Source organism: Protobothrops mucrosquamatus, unplaced genomic scaffold (assembly GCF_001527695.2).
Source record: "Protobothrops mucrosquamatus isolate PMUCROS unplaced genomic scaffold, P.Mucros_1.0 scaffold_155, whole genome shotgun sequence".
Lineage (NCBI taxonomy): Eukaryota > Metazoa > Chordata > Lepidosauria > Squamata > Viperidae > Protobothrops > Protobothrops mucrosquamatus.
Window position 1 is genome coordinate 507,306 of NW_015386231.1, and position 21,723 is coordinate 529,028.

Consider the following 21,723-nt stretch of genomic DNA (forward strand, 5'->3'; position numbering starts at 1 on the left):
ACATCCTTTTGGGGAAGAATTTGGGGAAAAGAAACCTCAACTATGGAAATATGCTTGAAAGTCTCAAAATGTCATAATGTTTCCTTTTAAATTTAGAAAAAACACAACTGTAATATGTTCAGTTAAGACAAGAAGGATTAAATACCTGTGACAATGTCCCAATCCTTTGCCTATTCACCAGAGTAAATTGCTACTGAATTTAAAGTACAGTAACACTTATTTCCAAATCAACAAGCATAGGATTGCGCTACAGTTGAGGTCAAGTTCTTAAATGCAAGAAACAATTGCCATAATTGTGGCATAAATGGGATATATAGAGCAATCCTATAAATGTCCAATCAGAAACAAACCCCATTTAGTTCAAAGTAGCTTAGTCCTAAGCAAGGCTTAAGCTCTTTCTTCTTAATACAGGCCCAAAGGCCGAACACAGTGAGGTTTCCACCCACCTTCTGCCTGACTCTCCCAAGTGTATATTTCCCCTTCTCCCCCAGGATCTATCACACACATGTCCACCTCTCTGGAATAGAACTTTAAAAAGGAAAGTGCACAATGCAAATGGAAGACACCTATTTGTATATAAACAATCCTTTATCCTTCCATAATTGGAGAGAAAGGAAAGGGAGAACAGGAAAAACAGACTTTCATGCAGTAAATTAAAGATGAAATGTGCAGCAGCCTTATTGCAAGATGCCATTTTGCTTTAAGAAACATGTTTATTGCACCATTTTTTTCAAATTTATTTTTTGGGGAGGGGATGGTCAAAGTTCAGAGCCTCTCTGGTTGGCATCTCCTGGTCAGAGAGAAAGAGAGCAACGGGATGAGGGTGGCAAGGCGTGGTTCTTCTGGCAGGATTTCCTTTGAAAGATGAGGTAAAAATGCTTCCAAATTTCTGGATGGGTTGGCGCCAAGACTTGTCCAGAAAGGGACCCAGCAAGGGGCCATTTTTAAATAAATAAAATAAAATAAATAAAAGCCCACCCAACTTCCAAAGAGTTTAATCATAACAAGAGAAGCCAGGGAGGTGGCGTCAGGAGGGCTGGACCAGGGTGGGGTGGGGTGGGCTGTCTCCCTTTTCATCACAGGCCTGGATGGAAAGGAAAAGAATTCACATTGATGGGAGATCAGGAAGAGGAAACCACACTGAGGCGCTCCCCCCTTACAAGGAAGGCTTGGGTGGGGTCTGCAGCAATGCCACAGAGCTGGGAGCTTTCTTCCATCAGACAGTATTCAATGTGTGGCCAACCCCATGGGGGCTCAGAAGGGAGCCTGTGTGCGGAAGCGGAGGGCATCGGTGTCTTCCTTCCATCAGCTCTGCAGAGCCTCTCCTTCTTGACAAAAGCTCCCCAAGCGGTTATTATACGGTCGTCACCCTCATGACCACTTCACGGCTGGAACCGGAGCCCCCACGATGTTCATTAGGCCGCAGGTGGCTGAGAATGTGCAGAATTGTATAACCACAGTGATGGTTCAAAATAGTCCTAACTCGCTGGCCTCGCTGGGAGGTCCTCTCACTCCCTGAGGAGGGATTCGTCCGTGAATTCCGACCCCCTGGCTTTGTGCTCCCGCCAAGGGGGTCCCCCAGGTCCTTGGCTTTGTCATAATTCAGCACCTTCCATTGCTGGTTCACTGCCTGCCAGCGCTTGAATATTCGATACACCGAGGAGCCTTCGTGAGTGATCAGGCCTGTGGAAAGAGACAAGGGACAACAATTGTGATCCTTGCACAGACAAAAGGGGTGGCTTGAACCAATACGCTTAGATTACAGGACATTGCCCGATTTGCAAAAGTCTCAGCAGCCAGTAGAAAAATAGTCACAGGCTTAGAAAATAGATTCACCGAGGCCCCATTTCATCTAACAGCTCAAAAAGTTGGGCCAAGACCAGGAAGTGAGTGGCTTGGGCTACACTGTTACTTCTCAGGCCAGTCCATCCCACAGAATTAGTGTAAGGATTAAATCAAGGATGTGTCGCTGCCTTTAGTCCTTGAGGGAAGGTGGGGTAGAAATGCAACCATCAATCAATCACCCATTTTGCATATTTGGTCAGTTGCCATGCAGAACAAATCATTTCCCTCAAATATTTGGGCCCATCTTCTTAGTTCCCGCAGGCCACCCCTCACACCGTCTGGATTCACACACTGTATGAAGCTATGATTGGCTTAACTGTGGGGTGACGAATAAGCCAAAACTGGCTGGGTTCACAGTATTTGCTAAGCTGTCCTTTCTCCTTATTCCTTGGCTTTACTTCCAACTGAACCTGTAGCAAAGCGTGAGCATTTTATTTTTTTTTACCGTTGCCATATCTCCATTTTCTGAACTTCAGACTAAGCTCTTCAGAGCAGGAAATTGCCCTATTCCTCCCCCCCCCTTCTGTATACTGGGCACATTCCGACACTACCTAATTAGATGAATGAATAAATGAAAAAAAGCTCTGGGATAGCAGGCTGATGCGTTGAATTCACTTGGGCAGCCCTTCTTTTTATTTCCACCTCCAACTTTACTGAAATTCATTACTCTGCCACAAAACACCCTTATCTCTCTGATCATTTATCTTCTGCTCCTCACTTGTGTACATTCAATTTTCACAGAGGAACAAAGAGCTCTGTTTCAGGATATGAGAGATCTAAAGATTTTCATACATTTGGAAGCCAAGAAAAATGATACAGAAATTTGGGGGGGGGGGAGGGAAATGAAGTATTTTTCTTCAGTGCTCTCTGTGGATTTAAAATCTCCTTGTTACTTTTTGAATATACATTACATTATGCATGATTTGGTATGCTCCAAAAATCCTAATTGTTGGCTCCTCTAGTTTAAAAGTGTGTATAGTGTTTAGCTTTAACCACAAAACTTCTAATAAATAACCCTGACAGGCTAGAAACAATAATAGCAAAGAGGTTTGAGGGACTTTAAAGATCATAGGCTGGAATTGGAAAGTTGAAGAATATTGCAGAAGGCAATTGCAAACTACTTCTGTAGTTTGCATGAACTGTGTCTGTGTAAGTCACCTGATGTACTCAATTTTATTTTATTTTTAAAAAACTAATATATTTATGATCACATATATGCTTTTTTGGATTACAATCCACCTAATGAACTAGAGGGAGCAGCCACAGGTCCGTCAAGCAAAGGAGAGTTGAAGTAAGAGCATTAAAATCGTGATTATTCGCTTAATGACCATTTTGATTAATGATCAAGTTGCTGGTCCCAACCGTAGGCGCTAAACAAGAGCTACCTGTATATGGACAATGCACCAGCACCGAAGTGCTGCCAAGTGCTTCATTATTGTTTTTGCAGAAAACTAACTTGGCTTCTCATCTAAAACTATATTATTAAGGCTACGATACGACTTGATGAATTCAGCGTTCCAAACATTCAGTACAGAAGTATATGTTTTCATTTCTTTCAGCCACCTTGATCTTCTCTTTAGTTTTACAGGGTCAGGAAGCAGAGTTCCTTCCAACATTAAGATCTGCTCTTCTGAGGAGGCAGGATTGCTGCTGGCTCCGCTCTGCCCTGCTGACCTCCACCACCGCGAACGCGCATGCGCTCAAGAGAAAAATGGTAGTGAATTCTTGGTTTTCTCTGGTGAAAGCAGCAGCACCAGCTGGAGTCTCCTGCAAGGATTGCACGTCCTTAGCATGAAATTTTAATGATTCTGGGTGAACAAAGTCTTCTGGTTGTATAGTCATAACTTGGGTAAACAAAGTCTTCTCCTAGATCAGGGGTAGGCAACCTTGGCTCTTTTATGACTCGTGGACTTCAACTCCCAGAATTCCTGAGCCACCATGGCTCAGCATGGAAACTCTCCCTTTCCCCTCAGCATGGCTGGCTCAGGAATTCTGGGAGTTGAAGTCCACGAGTCATAAAAGAGCCAAGGTTGCCTACCCCTCTCCTAAATATAACTTGGGGACAGAAAAAAGAGTGGACTATATATTTTATTCATCATTCTAAAGGAAAATATTCATGACTGGTATGAGAACTTTCCTCCCATTTTTTTTCTCCCAAGAAACAAACTCAAACTAACCTTCTCCTCATTTGATTTAGTTTTTTGTTATTGTTTTTTGTGTGTGTGTGGGGGGGTGAAATCTCCATGTCTGTAAAACAAGATTTGAATCTTTTGCTCAAACACAAAAATTGACTTGACCTTCAGCAATTTACTACAGGTAGTCCTTGACTTACAATAATTCATTTAGTGACCATTCAAAGTTACAACGGACCTGAAAAATGTGACTTATGACCGTTTTTCATAAAGTTACAACCTTGGCAGCATCCTCATGATCGTGTGGATCAAAATTCGGATGCTTGGCCAACTGGTTCCTATTTATGATGGCTGCAGTGTTCCAGGTTCATGTGATCACTTTTTGCAACCTTCTGACAAGCAAAGTCAATGGAGAAGCCAGATTCCTTTAACAATCAGGTTATTAACTTATCAACTGCAGTGATTCAGTTAACAACTGTGGCAAGAAAGGTTGTAAAATGGGGTACAATTCACTTAACAACAGAAATTTTGTGCTTAATTGTGGTCATAAGTCAAGGACTACCTGTATTACTCAGACTTAAGGGGTTGAGTTTTCAGGACTGGATATCAGAATAGAATTTTTAAAACTGCATATACCCCTTAAGGAAGAAACTGTACATAAAAAACTCATGTGAATATTTTCTTCATACAGACAAATTACTGAGCACGTTTATATGCAAAAGAGACCACCAAAGATTTCCTTGGCTAAATTGAGATTATATTTTAATGCTGGTGATTTCAAAAATATCACTGAGCTTTTATCGTATCAGCATATGTTTATGTGGAATGGAAATTTAGTAGACTGTCATCGATTGTGGATCTCACTGGAAACTTCTGATTTATTTCCATTAAGGGCTTGGCAATTACGTGGGTCAATATATAGTAAAAAGGACCTTTCAATTCTGGGACTGAAAAAAGCCAGAGATGTTTGGGCCCTCTTGGGTTGTAGACTGGATTGCTGACATTGACGCTCATGAATGTTTAATTTTATGGAAGAGGTCATTGACTTGTATCATATTTTCATTTGAGTTGGCATCTTTTTGGAACAATATTTTAATGGACGTTAAGTCAATTTATGGGGAAATCATTTCATGTTAAAGATGCTAATGTTACATTGGATTATGTTTCAAAAATGTGGAATTTGACTGTGTTTGAGCAGCTTTGGCTACATTGGGCATGCGGAATTGTTAAGACAATTATTTTGAGAAATTGGAAAAATATTATTTTATTATTATTATTCCAGACATTAAGTGCAATTATCCAGATAATTAAAAATGTCACAATATCTTTCTCTTTGACACAGATGTCCTGGTATTTATAATAATAGAGTCTTATTCTCTTTTAAGTTTGAAAACTAATACAGGTAGGTCCTCACTTATCATGGTTCATTTACTGTAGTGATTGTTCGAAGTTAGAACAGAACTGAAAAAGTGACTTATGACCATTTTTCACACTTATGACTGTTGCAGCGTCCCCATGGTCAGGTGATCAAAAATTGGATGCTTGGCAACTGACTTGCATTTATAACTGTTGCAGTGTCCCAGGGCCATGTGATCGTCTTTTGCAACCTTCTGACAAGCCAAGATAATGGGGAAGCCAGATTCACACAACTGTGTTACTATCTTAACAACTGCAGTGAGTCACTTAACAACTGTGGCAAGAAAGGTCATAAAATGGGGGTAAAACTCACTTAACCAATGCCTCACTTAGCAACAGAAACTTTAGGCTCAATTGTGGTTGTAAGTTGAGGGCAACCTGTATATTGTTTAATATTGAGGAATAGGTGATTTACTTAGATGGTTTATAATTTTTCCTTTTCTCTTTGTTTATTTATCACTAGTTTTACACAAAGTATTCCTTTTAGTTTTGCCCATTGTTTTTATTATTTTGTGTTTAGGGGTGCACTTTTTAGTCTATTGCTTAAAAATGTATAACAAAGGTTTATGACTGGAGCAGCATATAGTGGCTACAAAATATGTAAATAAATAAATTGTGTTTTAAAAAATTCTCGTAAGCCATATGTAGCTCTTAATTAGAATAAGAAAAAATTGAACGTAAAAAGTTACCCAAGTATCTGCCATAAAGACTGGCATAACACATCCTTCTATTTCTTACTAGTCCTAACGATGGTGAAGAGTTAACTATTCTGTTACAAAATCTTTGCTTTGGAAAACTGCCACCAAACCTTAGATTGGGATGGGGAAAGATGGCCCTTTTGTGATTTGTGGATTTCAACTCCCAGAATTCCTGAGGCTGGCTCAGGAATTTTGGGAACTGAAGTCCACAAGTCATAAAAAGGCTACTGTTCCCCATCCCTGCCTTAGATGAGCTCACCCTATCTATGGTTATTAGCACAAATTATGGAAAACATAATGAACATTTACAGTTTTCAGTTAGAAATACTGATTTTACATGCATAGGGAATTGATTCTCCGAGTTGAAATATTGATGGAAAATGCACATTTGTTGAACTTTTTGTCATAAAAGACAATATAAAGACTTTGTTTCTGAATACAGTGTTTAGGAACGTCTATGGAGATTCTCAGTCATCCAGGTCATGACTTTTGTCCCAAAAGTGCTTTTTCAAGAGGCAACTGGACTTTCTTGTTTTTCTTTGATAAAAAAAAAGAAAAGAAAAACAAGAAAGTCCAGTTGCCTTTTTTAAAAAAGTACCTTTGGGACAGCGTGTTTAGGAATAAAACAAAATTCTCAATCAACTCTCTTTATATAAATAAATGGAATGATCAGAATGTTTAATCAGAACTTTTCCAAGAACCATTCACTAGATGAGATGTTACAATAGGGCAGTGATGGCGAACCTTTTAGAGACCGAGTGCCCAAAAACTGGCCCAGCCCCCGCTCTGCCCCCCCAGCCCCCGCCCCACCTGCCTGCAGGGCCACTCACCGCCTCCAGGGCCCGCCGCAGATCACCCAGGCAGCCCAGCAGCACTATGGCGGTCACGCCCTCTGCCCACGCCTTGCAGCATCAACTATGCACGATGGGGTGTGAGGGCAGAGTCTTGTCTACGCTGTCTGGCTGCCATGTCCTTGGCTGCACTGCTCCGTGTGGGCCATGCTCAGGGGCAACTCTCCTTCAGGGGGGCTGCTGGAGAGGAGGGGGTCGCGGGGGGAGGCGAGGCTGGGGCAACGGCACGTGTGCCCACAGAGAGGGCTCCGAGTGCCGCCTCTGACACCCGTGCCATAGGTTGGCCACCACTGCAATAGTGTTTATATATATTTCAACAAGTGAAATTGATTTATGATTGTGTGATTACAGACACCTGTATTTTTCTAATTTTTTTTTAAAATGAATTTTGTGAAAGAAATACAATTCTTCCCTCGTGGTCTGTTCACATGTTCAAACGTCTAGTACACCAATCAAATATAAATATGTACCAAAGAGGCAATCCTTTGAGCGCCCAGCTGCCATCTCCCAAGGTGGGTCATTACCATGTAATACAGGTTCAGTCAAATCAAGGGGGAACAGAAAAAGCCATTCATTCATTTCTCAGTGACGGCGCATGGCTCCTGCCCACAAGGATCTGCCTGTTATCCTGCCCATCTCAACACAGCATATCCATCAGTGCCATAGACCTGGCTCGGTCTCTTTACTGAATGTCAACAGCTTCCAATTTAAAACAGGTTTCTTTCCAATCGAGGTTGTATAAGTGCTAAAGGAAAAGTATCCAGTCATCTGATGAGAAACCTACCAGCACCTTACAGCACAGGGTGCGCCGAGGACAAATTACTAAGACTGAATATGCTTCAAAAATGATTCAGAGCTTAGGGGGTGGGGAGGAAAGGAAGCACCCTTTTTGTCATTCATTAAAGCACTAGGGTCAGCTTTTTTTTCAATTGGTAGGCGGGCCTAAATAAAAAGATACGACTCTTTTAAGGAACCTACTCCTTAAAATTAATACAATTCTTAAAGCAGCCAATTAATACAATTAAATTCATATTTGTAATCAACAGTACATACTTTTAGAAGCCACTGTTGTTTTTTTTATGGAAATATCTCAGGAAGGTATTCTTTCCATAAAAATCAATGTCTCTTAAAAGTATGTATTTCAACTATTATTTAATTTAATAATAATTTAAATAATTAAAGGATTTGGGCTGAATTGCTGACAATGTCAGTTGGCAACGATAAAGAAGGTCCTTGGTTTAACAGATCTTGGTTTAGAAGATTTTGGGATGGAAAACACCAAATTTTATATCCATACTTCCTTCCATTTATGCATGCTTAAAATCACATACACGAATTACAAAAAAATACTCTTTGTCTAAATTCTCATTTGGATGTAATGGGCATTTTGGTTTAATGGATACTCCTTTCACCCTGTTAGGTTATTGAATTGAGGTTTACTGTAATGCTATAGTAATAAAAACAACATGGCAAGACTCATCAAGACATTTTTGAAAAAAATCCTGATGAGCAGTTATTCCACTTCATCTATGGAATAAAAATACTGTTGCTCTCTACAGAGACAGCAAAAAAGGTACAGGTACTTCAGGCATCAAAACATGAAACGCTTTTCCACCCAGAACCAATATTCCAATCATTTGTGTCTCCAACCTCCTACTATTTTATTTTCTGCTACTCAACTGCGTGCTAGGGAAGGATGAAGAAATTAAACAAGGGTCCAGCATTTCCCTGTCCTCCAAAACTGGCAATATTTTCTCTATCCTTTATACTCGGATCATTTGATGCCATTGTGCTTAGTAAGGGTAAGAAGTATTTATCACACATTTCTTTGAAAGTAAATCTGGTAGTTTTGCACAAACAAAAAAAACCCATTACAGAAGGATTGAAATTATTATTATTATTTAAGATTTAGTCTTCAATTCAATTCATAGTCTGGGACTGGTAAAAACTTAACAATTCAAGTCCTATCCAAGGACCTAAGACCTGTTAAGGTAACGTCTGAGTATATACAGTAGGCAGTTCCAAGTAGGGTAGTTTGTTGCAAAGCCAGAATATTCAGGTCTGATAAGTTCGAAATTTCCATGTATCTAGGTAGCCCTTTGGGTATTGCTCCAAGGGCTCCTACTGTATTACTATTGGTATAACCATTGACTTCTTCCTCCACAATCGCTCAACTTCAATTTGCAGATCATGGTATTTTGTTATTTTTTCTAGTTGTTTCTATTCTCTTCAATTTGTGCATCACCTAATATTGCAATATCAATGAACCAGATTATTATTGTTGTTGTTGTTGTTGCCCATATGGTCTTGAAATATTCAAGCTGCTTCCCTCCACCATAATGCTATTCATTTTGCCTGCTTGAAAGTACCGGAATGGGAATTATGCCCTTTCAATCTGCTAGGGCAGTGGTGGCGAATCTATGGCAGGCGTGCCAGAGGTGGCACTCAGAGCCCTCTCTGTGGACACACGCGCTGTTGCCCCAGCCCCACCTCCTCCCGCAACCCCCTCACCAGCAGCCTGCCCGGAGAGGCTCCCCCAAGCGTGACACACGCGGAGCAGTGCAGCCAAGCACATAGCAGCCGGGCAGCAGGGGCAAGACTCCACCCTCGCGCCCCATGACATGCAGATGATGCTGCGGGGTGTGGATGGAGGGCGTGGCCACCATGGCACTGCAAGGCTGCCTGGGCAATCTGTGGTGAGTGGCCCTGCGGGTGGGTGGAGCGGGGGATGGAACGGGGGGGCAGAGCGGGGGCGGGGCAGGGGGTGGGGCAGTTTTGGGGCACTTGTTCTCTAAAAGGTTCGCCATCACTGTGCTAGGGATTACAAAGGAGGGGATTGGCTAACTTATGCCTGTCATTATGGAGTATTTGGCACGTAAGGGTAAAGCAGAAGTGAGGGGGAAGAAGGAACCAGAAGGTTGTCCCATGGATGAGAGTGGGTAGCAGAGAAGGGCGGGGTTGATTTGTAAACTAAACAATGATGACATGCCAGCCTAGATGACAGACGGTTTCTCCTTGCTCCAGCAATGGGCGGTGTGTTCAGCTCCGAAGGCCTCAACAGAAATATTTTGCAAATTCTAGGGCTATGACTAAGCTGCACGATGTAGCGTCATGCAGTTAATATTAGGAAAGTGCATGCGTCACAAGAAGAAATGCTTATGACCGCTTACAAGCACAGTTTCCCTCTGATACCCTTTAAAAGATCTTTTGCAGGCTATCGCTTACCCTAAAAATAATATATGCCACCACTTTAAGAGTCCTCTGGGTCCTTTAAAGTAGCAACATCTTTTCTTCTTTCTTTCTTTTTTCAGCCCCCACACTTCACCCTGAACAATGCTGGGCTTCTTTAATTACTGTTAGATGTCTTCCTTAAATATTCCTATAAAAGATAAAGTCTCCAACTCAAGCTGAACTCTGCTGAATTCACAGATATATCCATGTAGTTTCTTTGACAACAATATTTGACTGTTGTCTTTTTAAAGGACTTTTCTTTTTAATTTTACAGCTTAGCCTATAATTCAGAGGTTTCCTGGTAGTCTTCCAGCCAGGCACTAGCCAAGTTCAAGCCCACTTGCTTTTTTGAGCTCTGCTAAGATTATGGGAGTGCTTGGCGCTCTCTACGCTTGACTGTTTTCTTGCAGATGTTTCATTACCAAAGAATGATGATATTACCTACTTCGGTAATGAAACAAAGTAGAAAACAACCGAACTCAGAAAGAACCAAGGACCCCACATTTAAAGCCTGAGCTACCAATATTCTCTTCTTTTGGTATCTGCTAAGATTGTCTAGGTGCTGACACCCAGCTGGGGTAATTTTTCTACATTTTTAAAAATTGAATTTCTCCTAAGCACCCAAGTTCCTTCAGCTTTCTCTGGAAGTCAGGAATGTATCTGTCAAACTAAAGGGCACTCCTTATTCTAAGCAAAGCTGATCTTGATCCTAGAAAGAGCAAAAGCAACCTCAGAATACATGTGTAAGTCCTAAAATAAAATGCAGCGGCTTTGGACACAGTGTGAAAGCTCAGCAATTTAAATCCCTTATTTCAGTGTGCAAATGTTCACACACAAAACAATCACCAACTATATCCTGTCTTCACATGTTGGAGACTGGTGCTGTCTAGTGAATTTGAATTTTAGAATTGACTTTAGGTGCTGTGTAAATTCTGTATGAAAAACAGCTAAATTCTGCATTTTACAGTATCTAAATTATGAAAATAATGCCTATTAGTGTGTTCGGCATATTTCAAGAAGGGGAAAGGACCATGGAACTAACCAATGAAAATCAGTTCATTGGTTCAATCTCTGTCTCTTCTAGAATTATTCAGATATAATTATCTATATATCAAGAGCTTGCGTTTGAGATATAGCTATATGTGTATGTTCTGGAGATGAATTAGAGATTTTAGCCGTCTAAATGAGAAACAGGACCAGCTATATTGGCATTATGCGCAGGGAGAACAGAAAACTTTAAAGTGATTTTCAAGACGTTGAGTTCAGAGTGTAGTACGTTTGCATTAACTATATAAACATGCAAAGGACTCTAAGTGTTAAAAAACAAAAGAAAATGAAAACAAAAACAAAAACATAATAAGGTATGGCAGCAAATAGTTGCAAATTCAAACTCAAGTAGGCCGCAATAAAAACATGTCTGTCACTGCCTGTCCTAGTTTCATCCAGCATGTCTCTATACCCTTAAGACTCTTCCTAGAAGACACTCCAGGAAACCTGGATTTCTCTAATGACCACAATTGTCTCTATCTGCCTGTGGCATCCTCATTTTTCAAGCAACAGGAGCGGACTTGGGAAAAGGAAGTTCTCACCTATGCAGACGATATCCATAAAACCGTACATCCCATAGCAGATCTGGAAGAGCAGGTCTTGCCGTTGCCACTTGGCCGAGGGGCTGAGTGACGACCAAATCAGCCAGGAGATGCTGGCAATGAGGAAGAGGGAACCCAGGATGATGGCTGCAATTTGCACTTTTTCAATCACCGTCAGGGAAATTGCCTGCCACTGTAAGGAGAAAACAAGTCAAAAGAGTTGATCCTGACTAATTACTCTTGTGGATCTGATGGGCATCCCTATCCAATAGGGCTGAGAGACCCAAATCTGAAGATCATCCCAGAAGCGATACAAATCATCTTTGGGATTATCAGAGTAAGTCTAATGTTACTTTCCCTCCCATCCTAGTTGCAAGTTTTCTTCCGGTTTCTTCTCTTTGTAGTAAGGTGGGAGAGGCAGTGGCCCACCAGAGATTGCTGGAGCATCCCAGCATCCATCACTGGGATTACAAAGACATTCCTCCACATCTTGAGAGCCACCAATTTTTTACCCTTCCCTGTCATACTCAACCCCCTGTCAAGTTAAAAAGCATCAAGTCTAATTTTGGAGGGTGGCTTCTTTTCATAAAAAGGGAGAGAAGGCATGTGACAAGGAAGTCACACAAGTTTCACTCTTATCCATCCCAAAGAGTGTGTCTGGATCATCTGGTTATTTGGGAGGTTAGTCTGTGTCCATGACATGTTGTGGCTTTTGTCACTGTGGGTATGACACAATTAGATTTAAGCGTTATGGATCTGGGTTTGCACATATTGTTGTTTAGTTTTTCACGCTCTGTTAGTTGTTCAGAGTCACTGTAGTGAGTTGGGCAGCCACATGAAATACCTAAATAAATGAACACATCATATTTGCTAGATTAAGTTGTTCCTTGGTTTCCTTTAGTCCACTTCCAGCGCTAGAACCCACCGCTGAAACTCCTGTATTCTTAGCATATTTTTTTTTTAAAAAAAAACTTTTACAGTTCCTTCCATGAGAAAGGAGCCGGTTAGGAAGAGAGGAAGCAGCTTCTTTCTGAACAGCTTGGGCCTGGAGTTAAGGACAAGGATTGACGTTGCCAAGCACACTGTCCGCCTGTGCATGATTCAGGACCAATTCGTTTCTTTTGTCACTGGCAGAGTCACTACAACGCGACTTTTTTTTGCCTGTCACTTGGTACAATTTTCCTTCTCCATTCACCAGATGAGAGGCTATGCAGAGAGAGAGAACCGAGCAGCCAAAAAGGAAGGAGACCGTTATGCTACATTGTGACAAAAGAAAGAGAGAGAGAGAGAGAGAGAGAGAGAGAAAGAGAGAAAGAAAGAAAGAAAGGAAGGAAGGAAGGAAGGAAGGAAGGAGGGAGGGAGGGAGGGAGGGAGGGAGGGAGGAAGGAAGGAAGGAAAGAAAGAAAGAAAGAAAGAAAGAAAGAAAGAAAGAAAGAAAGAAAGGAGGGAGGGAGGGAGGGAGGGAGGGAGGAAGGAAGGAAAGAAGAAAGAAAGAAAGAAAATAAGAGAGAGACAGAAAGAAAGAAAGAAAGAAAGAAAGAAAGAAAGAAAGAAAGAAAGAAAGAAAGAAAGAAAGAAAGAAAGAAAGCAAGCCTATGTACGAGACTTTTCCAGCCTAAATGTTGTCTGCCAGATCATGTTGCACTTGCAGAAGTGAAAAGGGAATACAGGCACATATCTCTTGATCTGCCAAGATCGCTTCCAGGGAGACACTCCTGGTGGAGGTCACTTGACTGTCTCTGCTGATATATTTGGAATGAATGACAGCTCCAAAGCGGAACCTGCTCCCTCTGGGCAGTTTCTTCAGCAGTATTTGGGGCTGCTAAGGATAGTGTATGGGTGGAGGAACAAAAAAGACAAGAGGGAAGGGAGAACACAGACATTTCTGGGGAACCTTCTCATTTGCCCCATAACTCAGAGGGGAACAGATGGAGCAATAATTGAATGTGATGGTAACTGTGTGTATATGTGTGTGTGTGTGTGTGTGTGTGTGTACATGTGTGTGTGTACATGTGTAAGAGGAAGAGGAAGACAAGGAAGAGGAGGAGGAGAAGGTTTATGTAAGGTACATGGGCCAGAGGCAGTGGTGGGATCCAGCCAGTTCGCACCACTTCGGCAGAACCGGTAGCTAATTTTTTGTTGCCCAGGCCCAGAATGGACTTCCACAAGCGGCATCCACACAGAGAACTGGTTGTTCACGTATTTGGATCCCACCACTGGGCAGAGGTACCATGTCTACCATCATCTGCTCTTGAATCGTCTATTTCTCCTTCCAGCCAATATTCCTGAAGCTCATTTGCCAGGTAAGGCTTACCTGCAACGGATTCTTTGTGCTAATGGCTAAGACCTGGTACTTGAAGTAGCACAGCTCACAGCTCCAGGAGCCCCTCTCACTGATCCAGCGAATCAAGCAAGGCTGGTGGGTACAACGGACGGAACCGTCACAACGACAGGGGCTGAGCAGCTCCCCCTGCAAGAAAAGAGAGTTGGAAGAATTACATTAAAGCTGGGAACCCTTTATTACTTACAGAGCAGAGGAACAGACTCTATAGTCTTTGGCTGGACTCCTAGTCCCAGCATCCCCAATAATGATCCAGGATAGCTGGGGATGATGGGCATTGGCATCTGGCGACATCTGCAAAACTATAGTTCCCTATTCGTAACGTATATCCTATCCTTCCATATCTTGGATAATATCTAATAATAATAACAAATAATAATAATAATGCCACAAAGAGGAGGGACTCAATTTATTTTCCAAAGCACCAGAAGGGAAGACAAGAAACAATGGATGGAAACTAATCAAGGAGAAAAGCAACTTGGAATTAAGAAGAAACTTCCTAACAGTGAGGACAATTAACCAGTGGAACAGCTTTGCCTTCAGAAGTTGTAGGTGCTTCATCACTGGAGGTTTTTAAGAAAAGACTGGACAACCGCCTATCTGAAATGGTACAGGGCCTCCTGCTTGAGCAAGGGGTTGGACTAGAAGACCTCCAAGGTCCCTTCCAGCTCTATTCTGACTGATTGATCTCCCATCATGCCAAGCACACCCAATCTGAGCAAACAATCCCCTCAAAGCCTGCTCAGAGAATTCTGGGTAATAAGGCCCCTCTCTAGGCTGGCTATCCATTAGCCCCGTTTCATTATTTTTAAAAGTGGCTTGTTACGTCTACCTGCTTAATGTGCTGCTAGGCAAACCAGAAGAGCAATTAGCATCAATATTTCAGACCTGCTTTCAGGAAGTATTAATGATGTGTTATGGATATAAGCCTCAGAAAGGAAATTGCTGTGGGTTCTTGTCAAATGGAGGACAGGCAACACGGGGGTCACCAACAGTTCTCTCATCATGTTTCAGATGCGACTGATCATGTTCTGAATCCCATTACTCTGAGCATTGCAACAAAGAGGAGACCGAGTACAAAAGACTAGAAGACGCTGACCGGGGTCACCCGTTTGTAAAGCAAAACTCAGGCACACACGCATACCCATGCACGAACACTTTTTTACTTAAGGTGCTGGGCATTTTCACTGTGAAAGAAAAACTGAAGTAATGGACCTCTGTCCACACTGCATTCCATCCCGGCATCCTGCTGAAAAATATCTCCCAACATATGAACACACAGAGAGATACAAGAAGTAGTTAAAGGACTTCACAATTTAAGGAGAGAGGTGCAGGAATCAGAGATTTTGTTGGGGATGGCTTCACAGATATGCCTTTGGCTACACAGGTATCACAGCAATGACCACACACACATATGCACATGAATGTTGCCCAGCATAATAACAGATAACAGAAAGGAAACGGAAGAATTATAATTGAAATTAGAATCATGATTTACAGTACATGCACTGAAGAGAGGAAAAACACTCCCCTTTCAGAGCCACAAACTATTGGAAAGAAAAACATCAATGACTAGCTGAATTACTAAATCCCTCCGTGGGATTTGTGAAAGTCTAGGCTTCTGGTCTGCTTTAGATAAATAGGAAGATGAGGGACAGGATAAAGGGGAAAGGGGAATAAGATATGGAAAGAGAAGTTGGGAGGGTATATATTTCAATTTGTCAACAAGGCGAGGAGTTAAAACAGTGGTTCTCAACCTTTTTAATGCCGCGAACCCCCAACCGGTCGTAAGTCGAGGACTAAACCGGTCATAAGTCGAGGACTACCCAACCGGTCGTAAGTCGAGGACTTTCCCTGCCCGGGAGCGCCGCGCATGCGTGGTTCCGCCCCCTGCACCGGCCGAGGCATAGCTGGCAAGCGGCAGAGACGGAGCAGGCCGATCACCAGCTGGCCCAGCTCAAGGGAGGTAAGGCACCCGCTGGAAAAGGGAAAAAAAAATGGCGGACAGCCTTGCTTGGCGACCCCCATGAAATGGTCGATCGACCCCAAATGGGGTCGCGACCCATAGGTTGAGAACCGCTGAGTTAAAAGCTTCAGGTCAGAAGAGCAATTGCTGTTTCAGGCACACAGTACAGTATAGTCATAGCAGAGGTGAAGTCCTAGGTAGAATATGAATTCCATATGCAATCTATACACCGTAACAGTACAAAATTATAGTGCTGCAGCTTGTCTACACTAAGAACTAACTCTGGCTTCTCGTGATGTGTACAATGCCATGATGTTAGACCCATGAGAAGCCTCAGAGGTCTTGGCTTTGAATGGACCTTTAGTGAAGCACACCTTTGAAGCCATTCTGACAAGCAAAGTGACACCCCACTTTTAGGTGTAGTAACAGCCACTGCAGTACATCAAAGCATCTGCTTGGTTAACCAAGGTCTGGAGATGGCAACTGTGCAAAGCGGTGTGACTGTATACAGTCTAGTACACCTATAATCATGTATGTTTCTAGACTGGGTTCTGGAAGCCTCAAGAATACCTCCTTCTGTTCATTCATGAAGGACAACTGTATTGATGGCTATTAAACAAGGTGTTTACATATCATCTGAATTTTCAGGGTTCAAAACCTCTCTGTGTCAGTTGCTGCAGAATAGGAGCAGCAGAATCCTGCTGTTGCACCCATGTCCACCCATGTCTGGTTGGGATTTGGTTAGGAACAAGACACTAGATTAGTTGAGTCTCCAGTTTGGTTCAACACAACACTGTTTTTTCCCCTCTTATTTCTCCTAATATATTAGAAAAAGATCAGGTGTGGACCTATTTTCTGTGTGCCTCTAAATGTTGATTACTATCCCATTTTTTATCTGGCAGCTCAAAATGGCATCCATAGGCCTTGGTCCTCCAATTTTATTCCCACAGCAATCACTCTGAGAAATGTGTTGATTGGAGAGAGAGAATCTGGCTCCAAGCTGCTTCATCGGTTTCTACAGCTGACAGGATGGACTTGGACTTGAATTTCCTTGGTGTCTCCCCAACCTTCACACTATACTGGCACTCAAAACTTCCTCTATAATTGTGCTTTCCCGCTTGAATGCACCAGTTTGCCTCTGAATTTTAGCCCGTTAGTTACAGTCTTTAGGCTTTCAGGAAGACCCAAAGTAGCACATCTGGAATAACTAACACGAGCTTTTTTAGTGGATTTCATGGGCTTTTTTCAGTGGATATACAGTAGTTTGACTGAATGTTATCAGGATCATCGTACTTTATCAGGATTCTTACTCTGTCTGACTTTTAAATTGTAGGTAGTTTCGAAAGTCTACAAAAATACAGCAAGGCACGATACACATGCATACACACAAATAAAATGCTATAATCAAGTGGTGACAAAGCACAGAGATGTCATACTTTCTGAGAAGGAAGAAAATGTTGCAGAGAATCGCTCTAAGCACTCTTGGGAAAGTTCCAGCTTGATCTGTCTTGAGCGGGATGTACACAGCAGCAGACATACATTTATAAATTTAAAAAAAAACATTTATAAATATAAATTGGGCTACTTAGCCCCCTGTGAACATGGCTGCCTTTGTCTGAATAAATTCAATACCCAACCGGTGTTTTTGATGCCTTCCCAGCTGGATAACAGAGAATTGTGGGAGTGAACAGATCTGGAAGGAGCCAGCTTGAAAAAGCAATCATACTCAACCTCAGCATAGCCATACAATACCACTACTTCGTGAGTTGCACTGGCTCCAGACGGTTGGCTTCCAGATGACTTTGAATATTGCCTACAGTATTGTAGAGGTGTACAGAGACGGCTTTGAAAAAAATACGCAGGCAGCCAATGTTAGGTAAGATAAGATAAAATAAGATAACCTTTATTGACATTTTTTTACTGTGGGCACAACGGCACACATCAAAAATGAAATTTAGTTGCCCGCTCTCAAAGTGAAACACATACATGACACATACCTAAACATACTATGAACAACATATGTATAGACCCACACCCCTACATATACGTAGCAAATAAATATTAAATACTGTCCATCTTGAATATATAACGGAAGGAGGAAGCTTGAGAGTTCACAAGGTTAATGCTGTATGGAATGAAACTATGGCTGAAACATGAATTTAGCCTAGAAATACAGGAAAACATGGGGGGAAAAAACCCTCAAGACTGCCCTCATATCAACACTCTGGTATAAGAGGGAAAGAAGGAGAAAAACCATTAAGCCTTCAAGTTTCTGTTATTGTAGCCTAAATCAATAAAGGTCTAGCATTACTTATGATATCTGTTTCCTGAGCAGATTTGCCTTGGATTGCTGACCCTTACAAAGCTCTACAAGGTACAGGACTGGTTCTTTGTGGGACTGCCTTTCTCCGAGTATCTGCCCATTCCAAACTCCTTTCCCATTGCAACTCCTTCCCCCTAGAAGTACCTATCCCTACCCTCCAACATACAGGAGGTCCTGACCTTTCTCATTTTAGAAAGGTTCTTCTCCCAATCCCCCATAGTTTGGGGCCAGGATGATAGGAGATCCTGCCTTGTGAATTGTAGCGTATATTGAGATATGCTCATAGTCTCCTAATTATTGTTTACTTTTAATAGTATGAATAGAATAGAATAGAATAGAATAGAATAGAATAGAATAGAATAGAATAGAATAGAATAGAATAGAATAGAATAGAATAGAATAGAAGGGATCTTGGAGGTCTTCTAGTCCAGTCCCCTGCTCAAGCAGGAGAACCTACACCGTCTCAGACAGGTGAATCTCCAATCTCTCTTAAAAATCTCCAGTGATGGAGTGCCCACGATTTCTGGGAGTAAGCTGTTCCACTGGTTGATTGTCCTCACTGTCAGGAAGTTTCTCCTTAGTTCCAGGTTGCTTCTCTCTTTGATCAGTTTCCAACCATTGTTTCTTGTCCTGCCCTCTGGTGCTTTGGAGAATAACATGACCTCCCTCTTCTTTGTGGCAGCCCCTCAAATACTGGAACACAGGTATCATGTCTCCCCTATTTCTTCTTTTCTTTAGACTAGCCAAACCCAAGTCCCGCAGCCGTTCTTCGTATGTTTTAGTCTCCAGGCCTTTGATCATCTTACTTGCTCTTCTCTGAATTTTTTCCAAATTCTCAACATCTTTTTTGTGATATGGTGACCAAAATTGGCTGCAGTATTCCAGGTGTGGTCTTAGTCATAACTGAATTCTTTTGGTTTTGATAGATGTATGCTGCCCAGAATCACATTTAAGTGAGTTTGGCGGGTATATAAAATAATTTTTTGTTCTTTATGCTTGACCAATTGTTTGGTCACCATCAGAATATACTAAAGGATCATGCCCTCCTATTTTACAATTGTCCAGAATAAACTCAAAGAAAGTCACCCGTAAGTCACTCTGGTAGCATAGCAACCATTAGCCCTGTTCCTTCTGTCCATGAAATAAGGAGGGTCAGGCTTTCAGGGATGCTGCCTAAACCCTTGTATATGTTATGTGTCTGATCTGGAACGTGGAATAAGGAAGGCACCAGATCGTGTAGAAGCTTAATCGTGCACACTTTTGAATGCACAGTTCAAGGTTGATTGGAATGTCGGAAAGCAAGGTAGCACTGTAAGATATGATAAGCTTTATTGTCATTTTTTACTGTGGGCACACTGGCACACATTAAAAATGAAATTCTCTTGCTTGCTCTCAAAAGTGTACACATACACAACACACATATAAACATGCTATATACAACATATGTATATACCTACACTCTTACATATAAATACGTATAAATGTTAATCCCTGTCCATCTGGAATACATAGCAGAAAGAGGAAGCTTGAGAGTTCACAAGGTTAATACTGTATGGAATAAAACTGTGACTGAATCTGGATCGTATTGACCTTCCAGAATAGCTAAAGCTCAGCATAACTAGAAATAGCCTGAAATTCAGAATAACATGGCCTATGCCAGGGGAGGCAACCTTGGCTCTTTTATGACTTGTGGACTTCAACTCCCAGAATTCCTGAGCCAGCATGGGAATTCAATTCTGGGAGTTGAAGTCCAGGAGTCATAAAAGAGTCAAGGTTGCCTACCCCTGGCCTATGCACAATCCTCCCTTCCAATAGGTTGTTCCCACTTCTTGCCCAGCAACTGTTGCTTCACTCTACCCAACAATAGGGCCAGCCATGAGGTGGGCATGTTGCTTTCTTCCCACAGCACCTACAGCCATTACTGTACAGCTGAACATATGACTACAGCTATTGTCATCCAAATAAGTCTAACTACTTCTCTTGAGGATGAGGGCAATCTGCATCTAATAAAATCAAATTTAATTAAATGGGAAAGTCAAATGTTACAGTGCAATTTTCATAATTATTCAGCTCATGTCAGGGTTGGTTGCAGAATCCGACTGACAAACCCCCTCCCACAACCTCTTGGCATCCTCTCCTGCCTCTTAACACTCAAATCATTAAAGCCTCTGATACAAATCCTAGAGACACAGAGCCTTTTCACACATTCCTAAGTAGTAAACTCCAGTTTGTTCCTAAAAATATACCTGACAAGCAGCTGCAGATAGCTCTGTGGCTTCCTAATGAATGTATGTTTGCAAACAAGTTTGCCCCTATTTGTTTTTCACACTTTGTTTCCCCAAGGAAACATCAAAGAGAGCCTTCCCCACCTGGCACCTTGTAGATGTGTCAGAATTGCAAACTCCCGAATTCATAGCCAGCCAGCCCAAGGCATAGACTGTTACTAAGATGATTAACTTGTGTCTCAGCTTCATACATTTCAGTTGTGCTGATGGTGACGACAGTGTTCGTGTACAGAAGTGTTACTATTAGAAGTGTGTGGAAGCTTTTGTTTTCCTGTTCAAAGGAGGAAAACCTGTTCTGAATCCCTTGGTTCCATCTCAGTTGTTGAACTTCTGTCCACACAAAATCCCTCCCCGTAGAAAACAAGGAAGCAAGGAGACCAGACTTCTTCATAATATGGCATCCTTCACAAGCATATAAACATATGAAGAAGAGTTGCAGGAATTGGGTATGTCTAGTTCAGGGGTGTCAAACTCAATTTCATTGAGGGCCGCATCAGCATTGCGGTTGCCCTCAGGGGGCCAGGTGGGTGTGGCCAGGGTGGGTGTGGCCTACTGGGTGGGTTTGGCCTACTGGGTGGGTGTGGCCAGCTCTACATCATTCGTGTCAAGGGTGCCTGTGGGGGCCTGGGCAGGAGTGGGATAGATCTGAGGGTCTCTGGCAGAAGGGGGTGGGACCAGGGCAAGTGCCAAGGCATGGCCCACTGGAGGAGCCTCACTGTTCCTCTCAGGCCATGCAGGGGGGTGGGGTTTATGGAGCTAAGACTGAATGCATTTCAGCATAGGTGGCCACCACAAAATTGTACATTGGCTCCCGGCTGGCCTGGGCCAGGGCCAAGGCAGAGGCGGCCGTTCCCTCATTGTTTCCAGGATGGCTTCGCGGGCCACATGAAACCACTTAGCGGGCCGCATCCAGCCCCCGGGCCTTGTGTTTGACATGTCTGGTCTAGTCTAATGAAGAGAAGGATTAGGGGTGACATGATAGCAGTGTTCCAATATCTCAGGGGTTGCCACAAAGAAGAGGGAATCAAGCTATTCTCCAAAGCGCC

The 21,723-nt window shown here is 42.3% G+C and overlaps 1 protein-coding gene across 1 annotated transcript in view; it reads right to left on the minus strand.

Annotated features, from left to right (window-relative positions):
* Positions 1-1,354: 1,354 nt before the first annotated feature.
* Positions 1,355-21,723, minus strand: part of MARCH9 (membrane associated ring-CH-type finger 9) — a 43,012-nt gene continuing 22,643 nt past the window's right edge. The window contains exons 2-4 of the mRNA XM_015820490.2: positions 14,077-14,232; positions 11,763-11,955; positions 1,355-1,683 (exon numbers count right to left, since the gene is read on the minus strand). Coding sequence (XP_015675976.2) covers positions 1,355-1,683; positions 11,763-11,955; positions 14,077-14,232 — 678 coding nt within the window. The remainder of the gene's footprint in view (positions 1,684-11,762; positions 11,956-14,076; positions 14,233-21,723) is intronic.